The 20,862-nt window shown below is 36.2% G+C and overlaps 2 protein-coding genes across 3 annotated transcripts in view; both read right to left on the reverse strand.

The window, feature by feature from the left end:
- Positions 1–20,862, reverse strand: part of LOC130054058 (uncharacterized) — a 1,204,346-nt gene that overhangs the window by 68,124 nt on the left and 1,115,360 nt on the right. The window lies entirely within an intron of this gene.
- LOC130054068 (uncharacterized) overlaps positions 4,446–20,862 on the reverse strand; it is an 83,118-nt gene continuing 66,701 nt past the window's right edge. For both annotated transcript variants that reach the window (XM_056162398.1, XM_056162393.1), the window contains exons 5-7: positions 9,564–9,684; positions 8,079–8,104; positions 4,446–7,535 (exon numbers count right to left, since the gene is read on the reverse strand). In XM_056162398.1, the coding sequence (XP_056018373.1) occupies positions 6,979–7,535; positions 8,079–8,104; positions 9,564–9,684 (704 nt within the window). In that variant the 3' untranslated portion in view covers positions 4,446–6,978. The remainder of the gene's footprint in view (positions 7,536–8,078; positions 8,105–9,563; positions 9,685–20,862) is intronic.

Below are 20,862 nucleotides of genomic sequence, written 5' to 3' on the forward strand. Positions count from 1 at the left end.
CTAAAGGAAGTCAGCCATTATGACGATGTAGAGTACTACCTTAATACATTTGTAAGTAGACCTAAAAATTTGCGATAACATTGCTTTGCTTTATGAGTAAAAAAGTCTACAATATTCATAAAACATTGATACACAAATGTCGAAAATCATAGAAGTTTATCACTATAAAATCGCTCGAGATGTTTAGAACACTTAGAGCCGAACTTCCCTAGAGTCGAGACGTCTGTTAACCGTTTATTCGGACACGCCTGTCAAAGTCTTTTCGACGCTTAATGTAAAGGTAGCAATCGGAGAAAGTACTTTGACTTGAGAATGAATACGATTGTAGAAGGGAGGGAAAGATGGACCGAAGCATGCATTTTGTAAAATGATTCTTGTGTTGTTAAATAATCGAGAATCTTATTTGAGATGTCTGATTCGGTTCACTAAACAACTTAGCATCACCTAGCAGAGTTCATGTTTCACCGTAAGCACTTAACACTAATTTTAGAATATGTAAACAAGTTGTAAGCTAGGCCTATTCCGTAATTCAACAACATATCACAGGAACTGGTAATTTAATCTGTAGTAATAATACTGCTACCCTTTCTAAAACCACAAGGATGGTGGGTGACGATAATTTTAAGAACTATTTTGAAACGAAGTTTTGAGTGAAGTATCAGCGCCCTTGTAGCCCCCCCCCCCCCAATAGCAGCTGATTAGGGGATGGTACGGTATATGGTATATACCCACACTATTATTAATACAGACAAAATTACCGGTTCCTGTGAACATATTTTAGTACCTGACGACATATGAAGGGTTGTGAATAGTGAATGTGAGCAACTGCATGTGAATGCACGGGCAATGGAAGTTGATGTAAATAGATACATGTAGTATGTGCATGTATATATATTTATACATGCACATACTATATATTTACATTAACTTACAGTGCCCGTGTGTGAATGAGTATTTCATAGTGTTCTTGTCTGCTTGTTGCAATAATATAGTCCCGTCCAATTTTATATGGATATTTTTGTGCAAGGGTTATATGTATACAATTAAAATTGCATGGGGAAAAGTTTAGTAATGCAGAGCTCTAATATCTTTTATTATCTCTCATGTTTTTTAGACATTTATTCACAAACACATAGGCCTACACATAAGAGTTTATAATTACTATATATATATTTAAAAATTAATGCCATGCCTTGGCTTTTAAGTACATTTTAAGAATCATGACAAACAACACTTTTTAAGATACAATTTTCTGTTTTATTGTTATATTCATGGAATAAAAATCCCATCCTGTGTTTTATTTGGGATATCTATTCCCATTCATGCTCAAATAGGATATTTACTGCCATTTCATGTTCATTATGGGACATTTCCTCCTATGGGACATTGTATCCCATATTAAGTTTAAATATGGGAGTTAAAATCCTATGGGAGAAATTATATTTTTTCTCCCATAGGATTTTTTGTGGGAGTGAAAATCCCCCAAGTGGGATTAAAAATCCCTCCAAAATCCCATGGGATTTTTTGATTTCAGGTGAAATATCTTAAAAACTACAATAGGTGCAAGTGTAAATGTTGGTGCATGTCTTGTGAACATAAAATCCCATCTTTTTTTGTGAAGGGTTTATTTGTATCCTTAATAAAAGGGTTGGCGAAACTCCGGACTTTTGTCGTGTCCAGAGTTAAATGTCGCACTGTTCTTAATGTCTCATTATATGAAATACCCATATTTGTTGCTTTCCTTCCCGTGCCACGGTATTTCCTGATAATTATACATCACTTCGTTAGGGTTCCGCAATTAACATCATTCAGAAAGTCGCCCATTTTTAAAATCAACATTTCCTTTTCCTGGAAAAAAAATAATTTAAAATTTCAACTATAAATAATGAAATATTGTATTTCCTAACTTGAATTGAATTAATAATGTTTCCATTTTTTATGAACACGCAACAATACGTGCCGCGCTCCTATACTTCCTAACATCGTGTAGATTGAAAAAATAATGATAGATAAATTTCCTTAATTAAAAATGGTATTGTGATTTCCACTATAAATTTGATCATTTTTATATAATCTTTTTTCCCTTCTAATTGCATCCGTGTCAGTAGGCTCAGTCAATGATATTTGATATCGTATCATAATTTGTCTAATCCAAAAAATGAATTTAATGATAATTGCACTATTTATTTAAAACAAAAACACGCTAATTACATATGTTTATAGGAATACCATTACCTTTATTTAAATACATGTAGAAGTGTTTAGACAGTGACCCCATGTAAACATAAAAATTTACTGACAATTGCAGATTTCATACTCGCTTTCCTCGCTACATTTGGGTAGCTATTTGTATGCACTGGTGGTTAAAACATACAAGATTCGGGAAATTTGTCAACATCGAAATACATGTTATCCACGGTGAATAGATTAGGCCCCTAAAACCCGAGTTTTTGAAAATATGATCAACGAAGATCGCATATGACGTCACTTTCCACGTGACTACCTAACTTATTAACTAGGCTTTTTTGAAATCGGGGCTGAGATTTAAGTCCGTATTGTGGTTAATTATCGCAATATTTCGGCGAAAGAACTATTAGAAATTAAACATTATAAGCATAAGGAAGACAGAATACATATAATTCTGTATACTTTGAAAACATAAGATGTGTGACTTAAAAATGATACTCAAACAAAACAAAATTGAGGATATATGATCTGTTTTTATATTCCCATGAAGCAGGACTTATTCAAAAACTACGTGAGAAGAAAAAAAAATTCACTTCCTTTGACCTTCAATTCTATATTTAAATATATTGACGACGTATTATCTATTAACAATAATAATTTTCATTCATCTGTCTATTCGATATATCCCAGTGAACTCGAAATAAAAGACACCACAAAGTCGTTCACTTCTGCTTCATATTTAGATCTATATCATATTGATTGCTTGTTGTTGCCCAGTATTTATTGGTGGAAGAGAGAACCCAGATACAATTTACCTGGGAAGAGACCACCGACCTTCCGAGAGTAAACTGGAAATTTCAAACTTTTTCACTTACTGGGATTCGAACCCGCGCCGCGCGACCATAGGTGAGAGGCCGTGTGAACTTGAGCGCGATGCTCTAACCACTCGGCCACGGAGGACCTCATTACATTGAAATTAGATATTAACGGCAAACTGACAACTCCACTTTATGACAAACGGGATGATTTCAGCTTCTCCATCATCAACTTCCCATATTCCGTCATCACCTGCATATGGTGTTTATATCTCTCAACTGATTCGATACGCACGAGCTTTTTCTGTGTGTGGTCGAGGCAGTCTACTGACATACAAGTTGATGGTACAGGGATTTCAACAGTCTCGTTTAAAGTCAGCATTTTGAAAATTCTATGGTCGTTATAACGATCTAATTTGCCAATATAACCTATCATTGGGTCAAATGCTGTATGATGTGTTTCATACCGATTGTTAGGTCTTTCTTGGCGAACATTGATTCTGTCTACGTAACGAACAGTGATCAATCTCATAACTCCTAAAAGCAATATAAAATAGATAGTTGGGCAAACACGGACCCCTGACACACCAGCCGTGGCATCAGGTGTCTAGGAGGAGTAAGCATCCCCTGTCGACCGGTCACACCCGCCGTGAGCCCTATATCCTAATCAGATAAACGGAGTTATCCGTAGTTAAAATGAGTGTGCCAAGAATAAGTCCTCAACCATCATCCCATGGCTAATTATAACATGTGTCTGGGTGTGAAGGGAAGTCACTTAACGCCCAGAAATATGTGTCTAGTTCACTTAACCTTGTGTTTTACTCTAAAGAAATGATCCTTGGTTATTGTACTTACCATTTATGTAAATGAAAGATCCCATAATCCTTAGGCTATAAAGAGTACAAAATATGGTGTAAGCAAACACTGACCCCTGGAGATACCATATCGGGGATCAGGTGCGCAGGAGAAGTAACCATCCCTTGTTGACCGGACACACTCGTAAAATGAGTTCATCTTCAGAATAAGATTTTTAAAAATATACTCTCCATTTTAAAATATATTGATACAGACTATTGTTTGAAGAAACCGGTTTTCTCAGCCCCGCAGCTTTGTTATTTGATGAAGAACAGAATACATATTGTTGGTTGATTTTACAGTCCCTATAATAGGAAGATCCCCAAGTATCAAAAATATAACTCAGACAATGACAAATAATATTTCAAGACGTTTAAACTGGACAGCGGGACGGATTTGACCTTTCATTGTCCCATGTGTTTACTATTGATGGGAGTTTAATTATTTTAGCATCAAATTGATATTTCATTGGATCTATATTAAGACAATTTCACTTTCACTTTGATTTACCAATGGACTACAAATGTTCACACTGCCAGAAGTATATATCTAAAGTTTTATTACTGTAGATGAAAAGAAAAGAATATCACACCACGGAGACTATTTATTAGTGTATTTTCACAGATCACATTATATTAAGGGGCGAGATCAAAAGATAGATGTCGGATAAAAATCTACATTCAAATAGTTATGGGGAGGGGGTAAAATCTGACATCCGACACCGACTACACTTTAGTGAAAAAGAAAAAAGACAAGCGACTGTTAAAAACTACATAATAATATTACATTTTAATGAATATTTAATAGTTTTAATGTACACCTTCACTTCTGAATTAACAGTAGTAAAGGTATATAGAGTGTTATTTATAATCGTATGTTTGTACTTGTTAATCGATTATGTTCAACATTCATCATGTTTAGTTTTAAAAGGGGATGTCTTGGTGAGAACTATGTGAATTTAGTTTTTAGTCAGACATTGAACTTTTCATCTCGCCCCTACATTGTTCTATGTACTCACTGATGTTAAAAGTTTAACAATTGTTACATACTAAAATTAAATGCTCTGACATAACTTTTAAAACGACTTAAAAGGTAGATCTATACTCGGCCTTAAATGGACTCAATCATGAAAAAATTGCCTTTACAAGATAAATATATATTCCAGTAATAGATGGACATTGAAAAATATATATGTTGACATGCTATTGTCATTGTTATTCCTTCTCAAAAGTAAGCACCCCATCAACATTAAGGAAAATTCACTCCTACTTCTTTATTTTTCTTAATAATTATTATTTTCCCAAACAAATTGACTGTAATAAGCAACATAGACTATATACCCTTTATTTAATGATATGTAATCATTTATTCTAATAAATTAGAATTAATATATTTTCATAATGTATACTTTTTGAGCCCAAACATGTTAAAAGAAATACTGTAGGAAATACCTTTTGCCATCAATATTGGTCTTTTCCTTAATTTCTATGGACTAAACCTTGAATTAATTGTTTTTATTTTACAGATTTTTATATTAGAATAAGGATTTGAGTAAGAAAATCATATGTTGACGTATTATTTTAGAAACTATCAGCTCTACAAGTACACTCCTCGCCCCCCCCCCCCCCCCCAATCTGGAAAAATCATACATTATCATACCTTCGTATGACATGTGAAGTTTGAGCATATTTACAACCTTGGATAATAATTTGAACTATGCTAAACTATAACTATTATAAGATACAGGTGGTTTACAATTAAATTTTACATTTTATCTGAAATAAATATTCTAGAGAAGGCTTTGCACAATGTAAATGTAAAACGAAAGTAACAAACTGAATTTTGATGATTTTGCTTATATGATTAATGCATACGTGTAATGTGTGATATATGTTACATATATCCTGAGACAAAGTATGAATCTCTACAGGTCATGAAATCATCTACATGTACATAAATTGGATGTATGCTCATGTACACGTACACCACTTACGCCGGTCTAAGTAGATGCAATCTCAATAAGGAACTAATAGATGCCGCCCCAATAATTTTGAAAAAAGGATAGAGGATGAGGAAAAAAATGACAAATTCATGACGGTCGGTGAAATATACAACAAATTATTTGCAGCTGATCTTTGAAGCTTGCGTCAATATCTGTAACATTGTAGCAGCGAACACAACTACGATATATGTGGTCACTGGAGCAGCAAAATGTGAACTTTTCTTTTTTACACGAGCGTACCATATTCGTTGATGATAATTTGGAACCTATTCTAACCCGGATCCTCACAAAAGAAATATTATCATGATGCTCGTGGAAATCTGAATTGGTCTGACCTCCTCCTTTCCCATCTGTCTCCCCCACTTTCTGATGCCCCACAATTCCATATGTTGAACATTTGGATCATAGTAAACCTTTTACATATACATGAATAGTCAATGTACACTGAATGCCTCACGGACATGTACGATGTAATTGACACACCCTCATCCACCAAAATGTTGTTTGTTCTCTAACCGTTTTTTTAATCATCTCTATCTACCCCTCTTAAAATACCACAAAATCTCAACTTAAAATTTGACTGATAAGAAGATAAGAACACCCAGGAAGGAATTGATATCGGATATTCATATCTCGTATCGCCATCTAAAAATCAAATAGATATCGTTAAAATATTACATTTCGGAAAACGGAAGAGTGGTTCCTCATTTACATTTGATTGTGACGTAGGCCGAGTATAGTCTACTTTAACAATTTCCTAATATGCATTTTCCTGTTGCCATGATCTTTGACTCTTTTCTCTCAAAATAATTTAGAATAATCCTTGTTTCGTATACTGATCATTGGTGTGAGTTCAGAGTACAAAGACACCTCCCTCTATTACAGCTGCAAGAGCCATATTTGTAACAAAGATTTGATGATCCAAATTGAGCACTTGTTATAACATTTAAGACCAACAATCTCAATTTCCTCTGCATAGTCAATTACCTAGAACTATTTAAGAGCGTTTCCGTACTTGTTTTTCTGTCATGTGACAGTTACGTTGAACTTCCTTAATTCTTATTACATTTCACACTCAATACTTTTATACAATGTCTTAAGAATATTAACATAATGAGTTTAATCTATTCGATTTGCCACACTGTAAGGTCTGTTCGTATTTGACGTATGTTTCGTTCTCGTTGTCTTCGTCACGTGAAGATTTGCAGGTTTTGGTTTTATTTTAGGTTTTTCCCGCCGGACCTCCGTTTTCGATAACGGGTATATGGAATCTGGTTTCTCCGAATTGTCCTGCCCGTAATCAATGTTGACATAACAAGCATTGTTAATTTCCTTATTGTCACTATCCCAACACCCAACACTCAATTCCTTGGAGACAACTTTTTCAGACGCAACAGCCACATATTCTCCTACGTCAAAATTTTGCGAGGGAGTTTCGCTAGAAATGTCGTACAGTTGACCGTGCCTATCGTTCTCTGTACCGCTTTTGCATCTGTTGAAGCTCAGCTTATTGTATGGATTGGACAATGTCTGTGTCTTTGCATAGCTAACCCTGTCTAGTGTCTTTTGACCTCCACAGGCGCCACCACAGTTCAGCACCAAATGAGAGTCCCTGATGTTTTCGTAATCATCTGCTTCGAAATCGACATTGGCGTTTTCATGATTTGTTGAGGACTCTGAAAATACACACAATTTCCAAGAACAATTGATTGACATGTTTAATGATTGCAATTTCAAGACAGATATTTTTGGGTATATTTTGTCACGTGTTGAATGTTTGAATCAATTGCCTCGGTAACATTTTGTTTTCATTATTACATATGTAGCTATGACAAATCATTAGAGTTTGGTATGGAACTATTTAATTGTGTTCCTACTAGAAAGTAAAAAAAGAAATGCAAATTAAACACCTATTCAACATAGAGAAAATTGCGACATATTAAGAAATATTGATGTTTTGAAAAATAGAAGAAAATTATTTCTTTTAGTTTACCAAAATACAATATTCAAACGCTAAGCTTGTGGTTTACATGATATGCTTTTTGTTTAATATATACCGAAATAAATATAATGATGATCGAGGTGTTATTTCGCGTTCAGGAGTAGAGAGAGAGAGAGAGAGAGAGAGAGAGAGAGAGAGAGAGAGAGAGAGAGAGAGAGAGATTACTTGCCTGTAATATGTAGAGTAAGTAATATTCTGCAAATTGATATTGACTTACTTGTAACATTTAGCAGTTTGTTTTTCCTGCAGAAATAAAGATGAACCTAAATTTACGTTTTAATGTCATTCATTGGCGACTATAAGATTAGCATTACATTAGTTTCATGTCAGAAATGAACACAGGATTGTACATTGATAAAGCTTAAATATATTTCACAATCAGATGTTTGTCTACTAAATGTGTTGAGACATACAAGGACATATAATTTTGTTATACACCTTCATTTTCTTTCCTATATAAAACTAATACGATATAGAGCAAACATTTTAACTGTTAAATCAATTTTCACACTCATGGTCTATTGACCGGTCAACAGTTTACAAACTGTTGACCGGGCAATAGTCTGCCTTATTTCCATTGGTTACGCAAGTCACGTGATTCTCGGTCTACTGCTTTGTTTTACGCAATGGTGAGGTTCAGTGATTTAACTGATGATCAAATACAGAATTTATTAGATGAAACACTAAGTTGCAGGAATACGAAAAATGTAATGATTGGTTATTAATTTGGATATTGGGTATGTTTTCTTATAAACTAGTGGATACGTTGATAAACACACGCAATTACACTGCCTTATCAAAAGTTCGAAGTCAACAAACCATGTGCATCTTGTGAAAACAACCTTTCAAAAATGCAGGTGTATAACAAAACAGTTATAAACTGTGTCCTCAGACAACAGCTGTTTTGTTCGACCCGAGAACGGATCTGTTGCCCGAAGCCGTAGGCTGAGTGCAACATATCCGTTCTCGGGTCAAACAAAACAGCTGTTGTCTGAGGACACAGTGAAAAACTGTATAATGTTACAATATAGATGTTACTTTTCTCACTTTTTATATAAATATATCATTCGTTATAAAATTGATAAAGTTTCAACATCATGTGATGGACGTAATATTCCTGTATCATTGTTTTTCTTTTAATGTTCTTTTACCGTGAACAAAGAATATGATTGATTGATTGAATATTGTTTAACGTCCCTCTCGAGAATATTTCACTCACATGGAGACGTCACCACTGCCGGTGAGGGGCTGCAAAATTTCGGCCTATGCTCTGCGCTGAGGGCCTTTGAGCAGGGAGGGATCTTTATCGTGCCACAACTGCTGTGACACGGGACTTCGGTTCTCGCGGTCTCATCCGAAAGACCTCCCAATTTAGTCGCCTTCTACGACAAGCAAGGGGTACTGAGGACCTATTCTAACCCGGATCCCCATGGGAAACAGAGAATATGAGTATTATGTTAACATGGTATGCAATTGATATTTTCATTTCAATGAGAAACACTCAAAATGTTTCACAAATAAGCAATTTAGAATTCATTACAAATATTAGATTTATCTTCAAATCTACATCAAAAATTTGCCCACGCACGGGGTTCAGCCAATTTATGATATAAAGGAAAATAAAGCATACAGTATGTTTACATTTAGAATACTTTTTATCGAGTTACCAATTACTCTATTTCTTGATGCATATAGTACTTACCTTTCCTTTACTAATAATATCCAAAATAAGATGACAAGAGATCCTAAGCTTGTTAGTGATCCGGCTAATACTGCAATCCAAATGTCTGATCTGCTCCGGTCTTCGAAAAGCTTTGTATCATCTATTATATTAATATAAAAAGTCGAGATTGATTTCACCTTTTCTACGAAGAGGTAAATTGACCTTGACATTGCTTCTGATTGATCGATTATATTGATATTTATAATGCTGTTCCGCATACTAATAGATACTGTGCACATTAACGAACACGGGACATATTGTAATCTATTTAGCATGAATTTAGTGAACTTTTACCTTCCGTGATTTGTATTATGAAAAGAGTGAAGAAAGTGATAAATCTCATAAATCATATAACGATTACAAAATTGAAACCAGGGCAAACACGGACCCCTGGAAACACCAGAGGTAGGATCGAGTGCCTAGGAGGAGTAAGGGTCACACCCGCCAAAATGCCTATATCCTGTATCTTGATCAGTTAAGGAGATACTCTACACCGTCATAATGGCTGACTTCCTTTTAAAACATGGATGAAAATATACATATCAGCAATATCTATCTATTCATTAGAAACATTCTCGCCTAGCTGAGTAGCTCAGTAGGTTGGCACGTCGACAAATAAAAGAGAGAAAAAATCACGTCGACTGCTAAACCGTAGATCGCGTGTTCGAGTCCAGCAGGGGTTTTAAATTTTTCTCAGATTGATTTCTACTTTTTTTTTTTACTAAATACAGTAAATTTGAAAGTTTTATATTTCAAAATATTGTTGCCCATATCCTCCACTTTTCATAATATCAAATTTCTGTGGTGTAGCATACCTCCTTTTAAACGGAGTAATCTGTAGTCAAAAATCCTACACATATGTACATGGTGAATGCTATTGGATAACACTTACTTAACATCGTAGTTTCGTTAAAACATCCCCCTGTTGTTTTGTTACAGTGGTTACATTCATTTGACATTTTTCCTCGCACTGTCTTCCATAATAGCCTTCCTTACATGTTTTGCTACATTCCACCCCAAACGATCCTATGCAGACTACACATTTAAAAAGAACATCCAGATAAACTGTTAACACGACAAAATCAATTTTTAGTAGGTAATATGAAATGCCTCTTTCATGATTATCATTTGTAGAGTAATTACAGAATAAATATAAGATATGACATCGTGATCATGTTTATTGATTTTTAACACATGATGTTAAATGAATTGTAATGGCACTTCTGTTCAAACTGTGAGAGTTAGGTATAACTAGATAGATAGATAGATGGATATATATATATATATATATATATATATATATATATATATATATATATATATATATATATAAGTCAGAAAATAAAATCCAATACTCAAACTTTTATCTATAGCGCTTTCGCCCTGCGGGATCGTCAGTAGATTTTTAAACAATGTAAACAAGTTCCATTATGACGTCATCCTCGTGACGTTATGTGGGCAACGTTAAACATAATACAGTCCTGATTGTGACGTCAGAACATTATACAATGTTAATGTTAGGCACTTTTAAAAATACAGACATATTTAAAACAGTTCAGTCTATAAGTTTTAAGCGCCTCTGAATTCCTGTACATTAAAGGAGACATTCTATGTAAAATGTACATGTTAAATAACATGAAGTAAAAATATTAACCGTTTAGTTTCGGCTTAAACACTTTTATGAAATAGTTTTCCTTGGCTTTGCGTAAATGTTCATTTTCCTCTTTTACTTTGCAAAATGGGAAAATATAAAAACTGCCTTCCCCGCACCAATCAAAATGTCCGCTACACGGTGTGCTTCTTATTGTAGGATCTCTGATCTGTTGTTTATGTACACGAACACGGTCAGCCAATTTGGTTCCTGTTTGACCTATATAGTTTTCTCCACATGTAGGGCACGTCATACAATAAAGTAGATTTTTAGATTTACACGTCATAGTTGAATTTACATTGAAGTTCATTCCGTTTTTGAAAGTTATGGAGTGGCCGGTTTGTGTAAATAGGCAAGTACCGCATCGTGGATCCTCGCATTTGAAGACTGCTGGTTTTTCGGGGTTTGATGTAAATTTGGCTTTAGTGAGAATTGTTTTCAAATTTGGTGGTTGACGTCTTCTGTGGAGTATATCCGTGGGCTGAATGAGGTCATTTAATATTTCTGATTGTTGAAGAATAGGGAATAACGGTTTTTTGACTTTTTTCTACCCCGATACCACGAAAAAAGAATTCATTGAATACACACACACACACACACACACACACACACACACACACACACACACACACACATATATATATATATCATACATACACGACACGAGTTATATGCGTGTTCCACGTAACGCGGTGGAACAAATTTGCCCCACCCAAACACGGTGGACCTTTAAAATTGTCGGCACCTTTGAAGTCCTATTTTTTCCGCGCGAGCTAGACATTGAAGTCCACGGAGGATCTCCGTGGATGCCACCGCGCATCTCACCTGTACCTCCGTCGATGCCACCGTGTACCTCCGTGTGATAAAACAAAGAAATAATTTCCGAAATGATTCACCCCAAAGAAACCTTTTCGCTTGGCCAGCATGCATGTCCCCACACCATTACTTATTTAGAAATTAGCTATAAATCATTCAATTCTTGTAATTGTTGTTTAATGATACGTTGGTGTTTTCGGTACATATCCGTATGTAGACTTCCTTGCAGACGTTCACACCTCTCTATGAAACGCCCAAATTCTCGACATCCTGTATATAAACACCTGTGTTATTCCTACCACTCGTCGGTACATTGTTTCACGGCACGTGCAGCACAACTTCACCAAATAAAAGAAGGGTCATGAACAACGACAATCACATGCCAGTAATTTCAATTTGATAAATAGCAGTTCAAAGAAATGTGTACCATAAGCAATAGTTTATTTTTACGTAAAGTTTCCATTGTAATTAGGAATATGTGATTAAGGTCATCTATATACATGTACATGTTTACATTGAAGATGAATTTCATTATGTACTCAACTGTGAAGCAATGTGAGCAAAGAATCAACTTTTTATAACCTAAACAAATAAATATTAAGAATATCTTTACTTTTAAACAAACCTTTAGAAAACTCTGTACTTTCATTAAGAAAATAATAAAATAAAATGTGCTCCCCTACCTATTAATGTCCATCCTTCACATTAATAATAACACGTTTTTTTTATAGTTTTTTTCTTTCTAACTTGATGAATACTTTATTACACGCATGTATTATTTACTAAATGTATATATAACAGCTTTTTGTCTTTATATTTTCGTATACCATTGCACAATGGTGATGAGATCCAATAAATTGAATTGAGTACATGTAGTCTTGAAATATCACAAAGTATAGAGTTGACAACCATTGAAGTAAAAATGCAGACGTTTTCTCGTTTATTCAGTAACTCAGTGACTTGCGCGTCTACTGAATGAAAGTTGTAAAACAAACGTACTAGGTTTTGGTCAGTTATAACATAATACGGGAGTAAAATTCATCTAATCTCCGCTAGCAATGGGTTTTGAGTCAACTGTGCCTTCGTGGACGAATAATCTCGGCTAGCGAAGATGGGGAAAAAAAGCCTAGATAGTCCGCTTGCATTAATGGCCCTGTCACACTACATCACGACCTCACTACGTTCTATAATTTTTTTAGATCGTGGTGAGATCGTAGTGCGAACGGCATGAATTTGTAATTTTGTCTGTCTTCACGATGTTACGGCGTCCTCACTACGCTCTTATCACGACTCCACTACGATTAAACTACGGCCTTGTTACGATTTCACCACGTTCTCACTACGTTCATCAAGTTCTTACTACGCTCCCACTACGTCCATCACGTTCTAACTACGCTCTCACCACGACTCCCACGACTGCAACACGAGTTTCCTACGCTTCTGCCACGATTGTACCACGATCTTACTACGATTCTACCACAATCTTACTACGGTTCTACCACGTTTCCGCGCCGATGTCGCCACGCTTTGCAGCAGGTGAATCAGATCCAGATTCAGTATAAATACAGCTCAGAACCTTCAGGACTGTTGATCCTCCATCCTCAATTCATTCATCAGTTGATCATAATGGCCAAACTGAAGTCTTTCAACAGAAAGCCAAGGTCGTACCCAGCAAGATCTACGCTGCCTTACGATTCTCCTCCTCCTTCGCCTTAGTAACAATATAGCAGCTTGGTCGTTAAGTGTCATATACTGAATATGCATCAACATCTCCATCAATATTTCTTGGTCTGGCCTTTCCATGATTCCAAAGAAGCAATGGTCATATGCAACTTTTGTTCAGTTTTTATACCAGTGTGTGGGGGAGAACAGAACGTGATTCGGTCGTGGCTTGCGCGCAGTGAAATCGTAGTGAGGACGTATTAAGGACGGGATGATCTTGGTAGAAACTTACTACAGTCTTCAACAACATAGTATGGACGTGCCGTGATCGTAGCGGAAGCGTGAATAAAACGTAGTGCAAACGGGATGATCGTAATGAGAACGTAGTGAAAACGGGATGGTCGTATAGAGAGCGTAGTGGAATCGCAGTGCAGTCGGTTTCTTCTGCATCACGATCCCATTACGATGCTACTACGACCATGCCGATCTAAATACGACCTTAGTACGTCCTTACTACGCTTCCACTACGATCAAATTTGACCACGACCGCACTACGTTTGTTTTGAGCATGTTCAAAGTTGCTCCACGACCATCACGACCATAAAGACCTTACTACGTTCTTACTACGACCTTACTACGACGTACCCGATCGCACTACGATCATCAATTTTTACATGGTCGTAGTGCGAACGTGGCCTAGTGTGATGGGGGTATAACATGTATTATGAAGGTGAAATCGAAGAATTATCCAGTAAATCCAATGATGTTGCAGTATACATGTATATAGCATGTATTTATTTTATTTTTGACTGAGAGGGAGAAAGACAGCTAAGCACGTAACATCGTTTTAGAATGGCGGGGGGGGGGGGGGGGGGGGGACTCATTCATTAGTCCTAACCCGGACCAGCCGAAAAATTTAACATGTAAAGAAAACAAAATGGGAAATAAAAAACAATATCAGAATGAAAGGGGATGGATAATTAATCAGAAAGAAATTGTAATTTCAAGATTTATACTGAACGTATAAACTTCCCGTATCTGCATTCATTCATGAATATTATAATCAATGATTACCAGAATGCTCTCTCTCTCTCTCTCTCTCTCTCTCTCTCTCTCTCTCTCTCATCTAATACATCTAAAGATTACATTAAAGATTTTAATAATCGATAGCGTATATGAATAAAAGCAAATAATCGTCAAGTCATTTCTGTTTATATTGACATTAGTCTTTTTTCATGAACTAGTTGCATTTGACGCGGGGATTTACATCCTTAAATATTGATTACAAGCACGTAGAATCGGAGAGGGTGTAATCTGAAAACTTGAAAGTTAAGGATTTAGCCTTGTAGCTTGTAGCGACCTACCCAATGCACGATTTAAGAAATTGAAGTCAGAAGGGGGGGGGGTCGAGACAGTTTCAGACTACCCCCAACCACCACCACCACCACCACCACACACACACACACACACATGCTCCCAATTTAAGGTTTTCGTAATCGGACAAAAGCACCATTTTTGTTGTTAGTTTATTTCTTGTCAACAAATTTACACAACTTAACCGGCAACATACCCCTTCTGATACATTGAAAAATATAAGTAATGTTAGCACGGGGCTCTATAAAGTTCTATCTGCAGTTTGGTCATACTTCGTCATTCAATAACTCATACAAAATTTTAAAAAAATGTTTGTCGGGTTAGCGGTACTCTGATGTATGACTATAACAATGACCTGTGTATAACTTGTACATTCCATGCAAATTCGAAGGGTTTTTCGCCTCAGTAGAACAATGGGGGTGAGCTAATCCGTGTATTTGAAATCAACAGAAGTGCTTAGCTTCTTGCGGAAAGTGTGAAATATATTGGGTCGGCGCAAGATACCCGTGATCTTAGACTAGATCTGATATCGCGCCGACCCAATATATTTCATACTTTTCATAAGAAGTCAAAACCCAAACTAGCTAACCATAATTTAGTTATACTGTGACAAAGACACTAGGAATTTGCATGGTATATACTTATTATACAAAAATCATTGCATTATCCAGACACTCCCGATGAACATTTTTTTTTTATGAAAACCTCTATCAAAGTACATCGAACATAAGTCTCGGTCAAATGTAATTAACTCGGGATTTAAAAAATAAATCATTCGATGGTTTGTAATTTTATATTGGATCAAGTTATATTCGTCAAGATGCATATTAACACAATATGATGGAAGTAATTATGTTAAACAGTGCATTTGTCAGAGAGAGAGAGAGAGAGCACATCGGTAATTATTAAATATCCCTATCACATGTTGTACATGCATGTATGATTTTCATTTACAGAATATACTAATTCGCATTCAACACAGGAATTGCCTGCAAGTACACATTATTTAAACATAGAATTTAAGAATATTTTAATGAAGAAAGAAGACTAAAAAGAAAAAAATTCCAAACCAGATTTTCTTAAAAACATAATATATAGTGTTTGGTATCGTTGGAATTGGCACAAAATGCTGAAAAACAATATAAGTATCCGGAGGAAAATATTGACATTTTTTTCTTTTCTTAAAATTCCATCCTTATCTTGATTATTTGGCCTACGGCACATTTTCACATCTCCCGCAAGGCCCGTGGCCAGAACAAAGCTCTTAGCAGCTGTGTGTATTCGCAAATAACACACACCGTGGAACACGGAGGACACGGTGTATCTCCGTGGATTTTCCACCGTGGTCTTTCCACGGTGGGGTGTATAAAACTCGTGTCGTGTACTGTATGTATATATATATATATAAATTGACGATCAGATGGAGTTCAATCACAAAACATTTATTTCTCTACAGGCTGTTTCGTGAGGGGATGGTTTCCCCTCACTCGTCGGGAGAAAAATGACATCTAACGAAAAACATCCGCGTGGCTGAGAATATGTTACACAGAAACATACTGGATAGTTGCTAAGCATGATTACACACAGGATTGAGTAAATAGAAATTTATGGGAATGACGGCAAGTGCTGACAAGTTCTGAACGCTTATTCAATGAAGATTTTTCGGGATGACATATTATAAAGAATTTCTCTAGAATACAGAGGTTGCACTTTTTTGAAATGTTTGAGTATGATGATGTTTTTCCTAAAATTTCCCACTTGATTTTGTAGTCAATATTTTTGTCTTTCAATGTCCATATGAATTTGCTGAGCTCGGTGGTATTCTTTTTCGTGGAATTACGGAATGAATGAGTGTGGTTGGCGTATCTTAATTTGAACTCGGTGTCTGCTAGTCCCACGTAGCTCTCTTCTTGTCCATTATCGGCTCTGACTCTAGCTAAATACACAATTCCGTGGGCGCGACATTCACCGTTGAGCGGGCATTGGTCTTTGTTTCGGCAATTACACCTGTTACATGTATCTCCGGTCTGGCGCACTTGTTTAATTGAAGCGTTATGCGAGTCAATTACATTTTGCATGGATGGCATACAACTGTATGATATTTTAATAGTGTTCGACAGTATACCTGACAAGAGTTCATCTTCATTCATCTGTTTTGATATCGTGGACTTTTATCCCAGCATATCTGAGCAATTACTCCACAATGCTCTCAGTTACGCATCGAAGTTCCATCATATTTCCGATGCGGATAGTCACATCATTATGCACACAAAGAAGTCGTTATTACTATGTCAAAACGAACCGTGGGTCAAGAAAGAAGCCAAAGAAAATCTATTCGATATTACCATGGGCTCATACGATGGCGCTGAGTGTTGTGAATTAGTCGGCATCTACCTGCTGTCAGTGATCAAAGCCGAGTTCGGTAGTCTATTAAACGTAGGACTATACAGAGACGACGGACTAGGCGTTACGAAATGCAGCGCACGAGTCACAGAGAAGATAAAACAACGTCTGTGCAAGATATTTGAGGATCATGGTCTCCGTATCACTATAGATGCCAACAAGAAGGTGGTCAACTATTTGGACGTAACGTTGAACTTACATACAAGTAAACATTCCCCGTATTTGAAACCCGGCAACATTCCGCGTTACGTACACTCCGGCAGTAACCACCCGCCTTCCATACTTAAAGCTATACCATCAGGCATCAATCACCGATTGTCATCAATTTCATCGGACAAAGAGGAATTCGTCAAAGCCACCGGCATATACCAAAAAGCACTTGATGAAAGCGGCTATAAATACAAGCTAACATACGACGAATCAGCCAAAACTAAACAGAACAGCAGAAGAAATCGTTCCCGTAACATCACATGGTTTAACCCCCCATATGATAGTAACGTAAAAACAAACTTGGGTAAACAGTTTCTCAAAATTATAGATGAGTGTTTCCCGATAGGCCATGTTCTACGCCCGATTATCAACAGAAACACTATTAAAATATCATACAGTTGTATGCCATCCATGCAAAATGTAATTGACTCGCATAACGCTTCAATTAAACAAGTGCGCCAGACCGGAGATACATGTAACAGGTGTAATTGCCGAAACAAAGACCAATGCCCGCTCAACGGTGAATGTCGCGCCCACGGAATTGTGTATTTAGCTAGAGTCAGAGCCGATAATGGACAAGAAGAGAGCTACGTGGGACTAGCAGACACCGAGTTCAAATTAAGATACGCCAACCACACTCATTCATTCCGTAATTCCACGAAAAAGAATACCACCGAGCTCAGCAAATTCATATGGACATTGAAAGACAAAAATATTGACTACAAAATCAAGTGGGAAATTTTAGGAAAAACATCATCATACTCAAACATTTCAAAAAAGTGCAACCTCTGTATTCTAGAGAAATTCTTTATAATATGTCATCCCGAAAAATCTTCATTGAATAAGCGTTCAGAACTTGTCAGCACTTGCCGTCATTCCCATAAATTTCTATTTACTCAATCCTGTGTGTAATCATGCTTAGCAACTATCCAGTATGTTTCTGTGTAACATATTCTCAGCCACGCGGATGTTTTTCGTTAGATGTCATTTTTCTCCCGACGAGTGAGGGGAAACCATCCCCTCACGAAACAGCCTGTAGAGAAATAAATGTTATGTGATTGAACTCCATCTGATCGTCAATTTATGTAGCTCCGTGAGGCCACGTCGAGCACTCTAGAAGATTATATCGGAGATTTATCCCAATATATATATATATATATATATATATATATATATATATATATATATATATATATATATATGTCATTTTAGTGCTTTGTATAATTTTTTGTATTTGACCTTGTACGTACCCATGTTGTGGATCCGACACTTTGAACTGGGCCACCGTGTCTATAACAATAAAGTATCAAGAGGCCAGCAGGTCTTATCGGTCACCTGATTATTAGTTTAAAGTATCACTTGACTAGTGTCAAGAGCTATGAAAGCCTGTTCTGTATATCTAAACTAAATTCTAATATTTAGCAACAGTATCAATCAAGATGTGTTCTTAAAACTTAAATGTCCTGAGGGGATTTGATAAAAGGCTTCACCATGACTAATTTGGACCTGTCCTAGAGTCAAAACCGTAGGGTTACAAAATCCTTAATGTTGGTACACACTGCTTTTCCTAAATATGCAGATAGTTTTTATACCCTAAAAGCAAACATAAAGAAGTATTTCAAATGATAAAGACAATAATCACTATGATAATTTTGGCCCCACCCTGGAACCAAAACCGTTACTCCCTGGGATCCTGAAATTTACAATTTTGGTAAAGGTCGACCTACTCTTTCTAGATATATTGATTGATGTTTTCCGCCACACTCAATAATTTTTTAGTTATATGGTGGCACCCAGTTTTTATTGGTGGAAGAGAGAATCCAGATACAATGTACATGGGAAGAGACCACCGACCTTCCGAAAGTAAACTTGGTAACTTTCTCACTTACCGGCGCGAGTGGGATTCGAACCCGCACCGATAGAGGTGAGAGGCCGTGTGTTTTGAGCGCGATGCTCTAACCACTCGGTGACGGAGGCCCTCTTTATATATATATATATATAGATAGATAGATAGATAGATAATATATATGTGATATAATACTAAGCCCAACCTGGGGTCAGAACCTTTCTTACACATTTATGGTTGTAGAGAGGATTTTTGATAATTGGTCAATTTTTGCCCAACGCTAAGGCCCCAGGGTGCAGTTGTCCTGAAATTGACAATTGATGTCCCCTTATCCCAAAGATGATTCATACCAAAATTGAAAGGAATCGGAATGGTACTTATAGAGAGGAAGTTAAAGATGTACTATTGTTCACACATTTGATAACTGACCATTTTGGCCCCACACCAGTACAAAAACCCTTACACATGGGATTATGAAATTTATAATTTTGGTAAAGAACTACCAGCTCTTTCTAAATATCCATTGAATTTCGATATAGTATCAATAGTGCTAAAGAAGATGTTATTTAAGTGTTTTATACATAAACACTATATACCAAGTTTGGCCCAGCCCTGGTGTCAAAACCTCTACCCCAAGGATCATTGAAATTTACAATTTTGTTAGAAGCCTTCCTGCTATGAAAGGTGAAGATAACGAACAGTTATACATCAATTATACATCACTATGCATTGTTTTCCTCAAACGCGTAGTTGTAGAGAATATTGTTAAGAATTGATCAAGTTTGCCCCACCCCTTAGGCCCCAGGGGTGCAGGAATACTGTAATTTACAAATTATATCCCCCTTGTCGTAAATATGCTTCATACCAAAATTGAAGGAATTCCAATGGTACTTAACAAGAAGTTAAATATGTTATATTATTCACACATTTAATATCTGACCATTTTGGTCCAACGTGATACCAAAGCCCCTATCCTTGGGATCATCAAATGTACAATTTTAATAATTGACTACCCGCCCTTTCTAAATATTTATTCAGTTTCAATTTAGTATCAACACTACTAAAGAAGATATTATTTAAATGTTTTACACATAAACACTATATACCAAGTTTGGCCCCTCCCAAACGTCAAACCCTCTACCCCGGGGATCAGGAAATTTCTTTCTGCTATACATCACTATGCATTTAGTTTTAGTTTTTCTTAATAATGTGCAGGTTTAGAGAATATTTTTGAATATTGATGAATTTTTGGAGGTTTTTGCCGCACCCCTAAGGCACCAGGGGTGCTAGAGTCCTTATATTTACAATTTACGTCC

Source organism: Ostrea edulis, chromosome 1, assembly GCF_947568905.1.
Source record: "Ostrea edulis chromosome 1, xbOstEdul1.1, whole genome shotgun sequence".
NCBI lineage: Eukaryota > Metazoa > Mollusca > Bivalvia > Ostreida > Ostreidae > Ostrea > Ostrea edulis.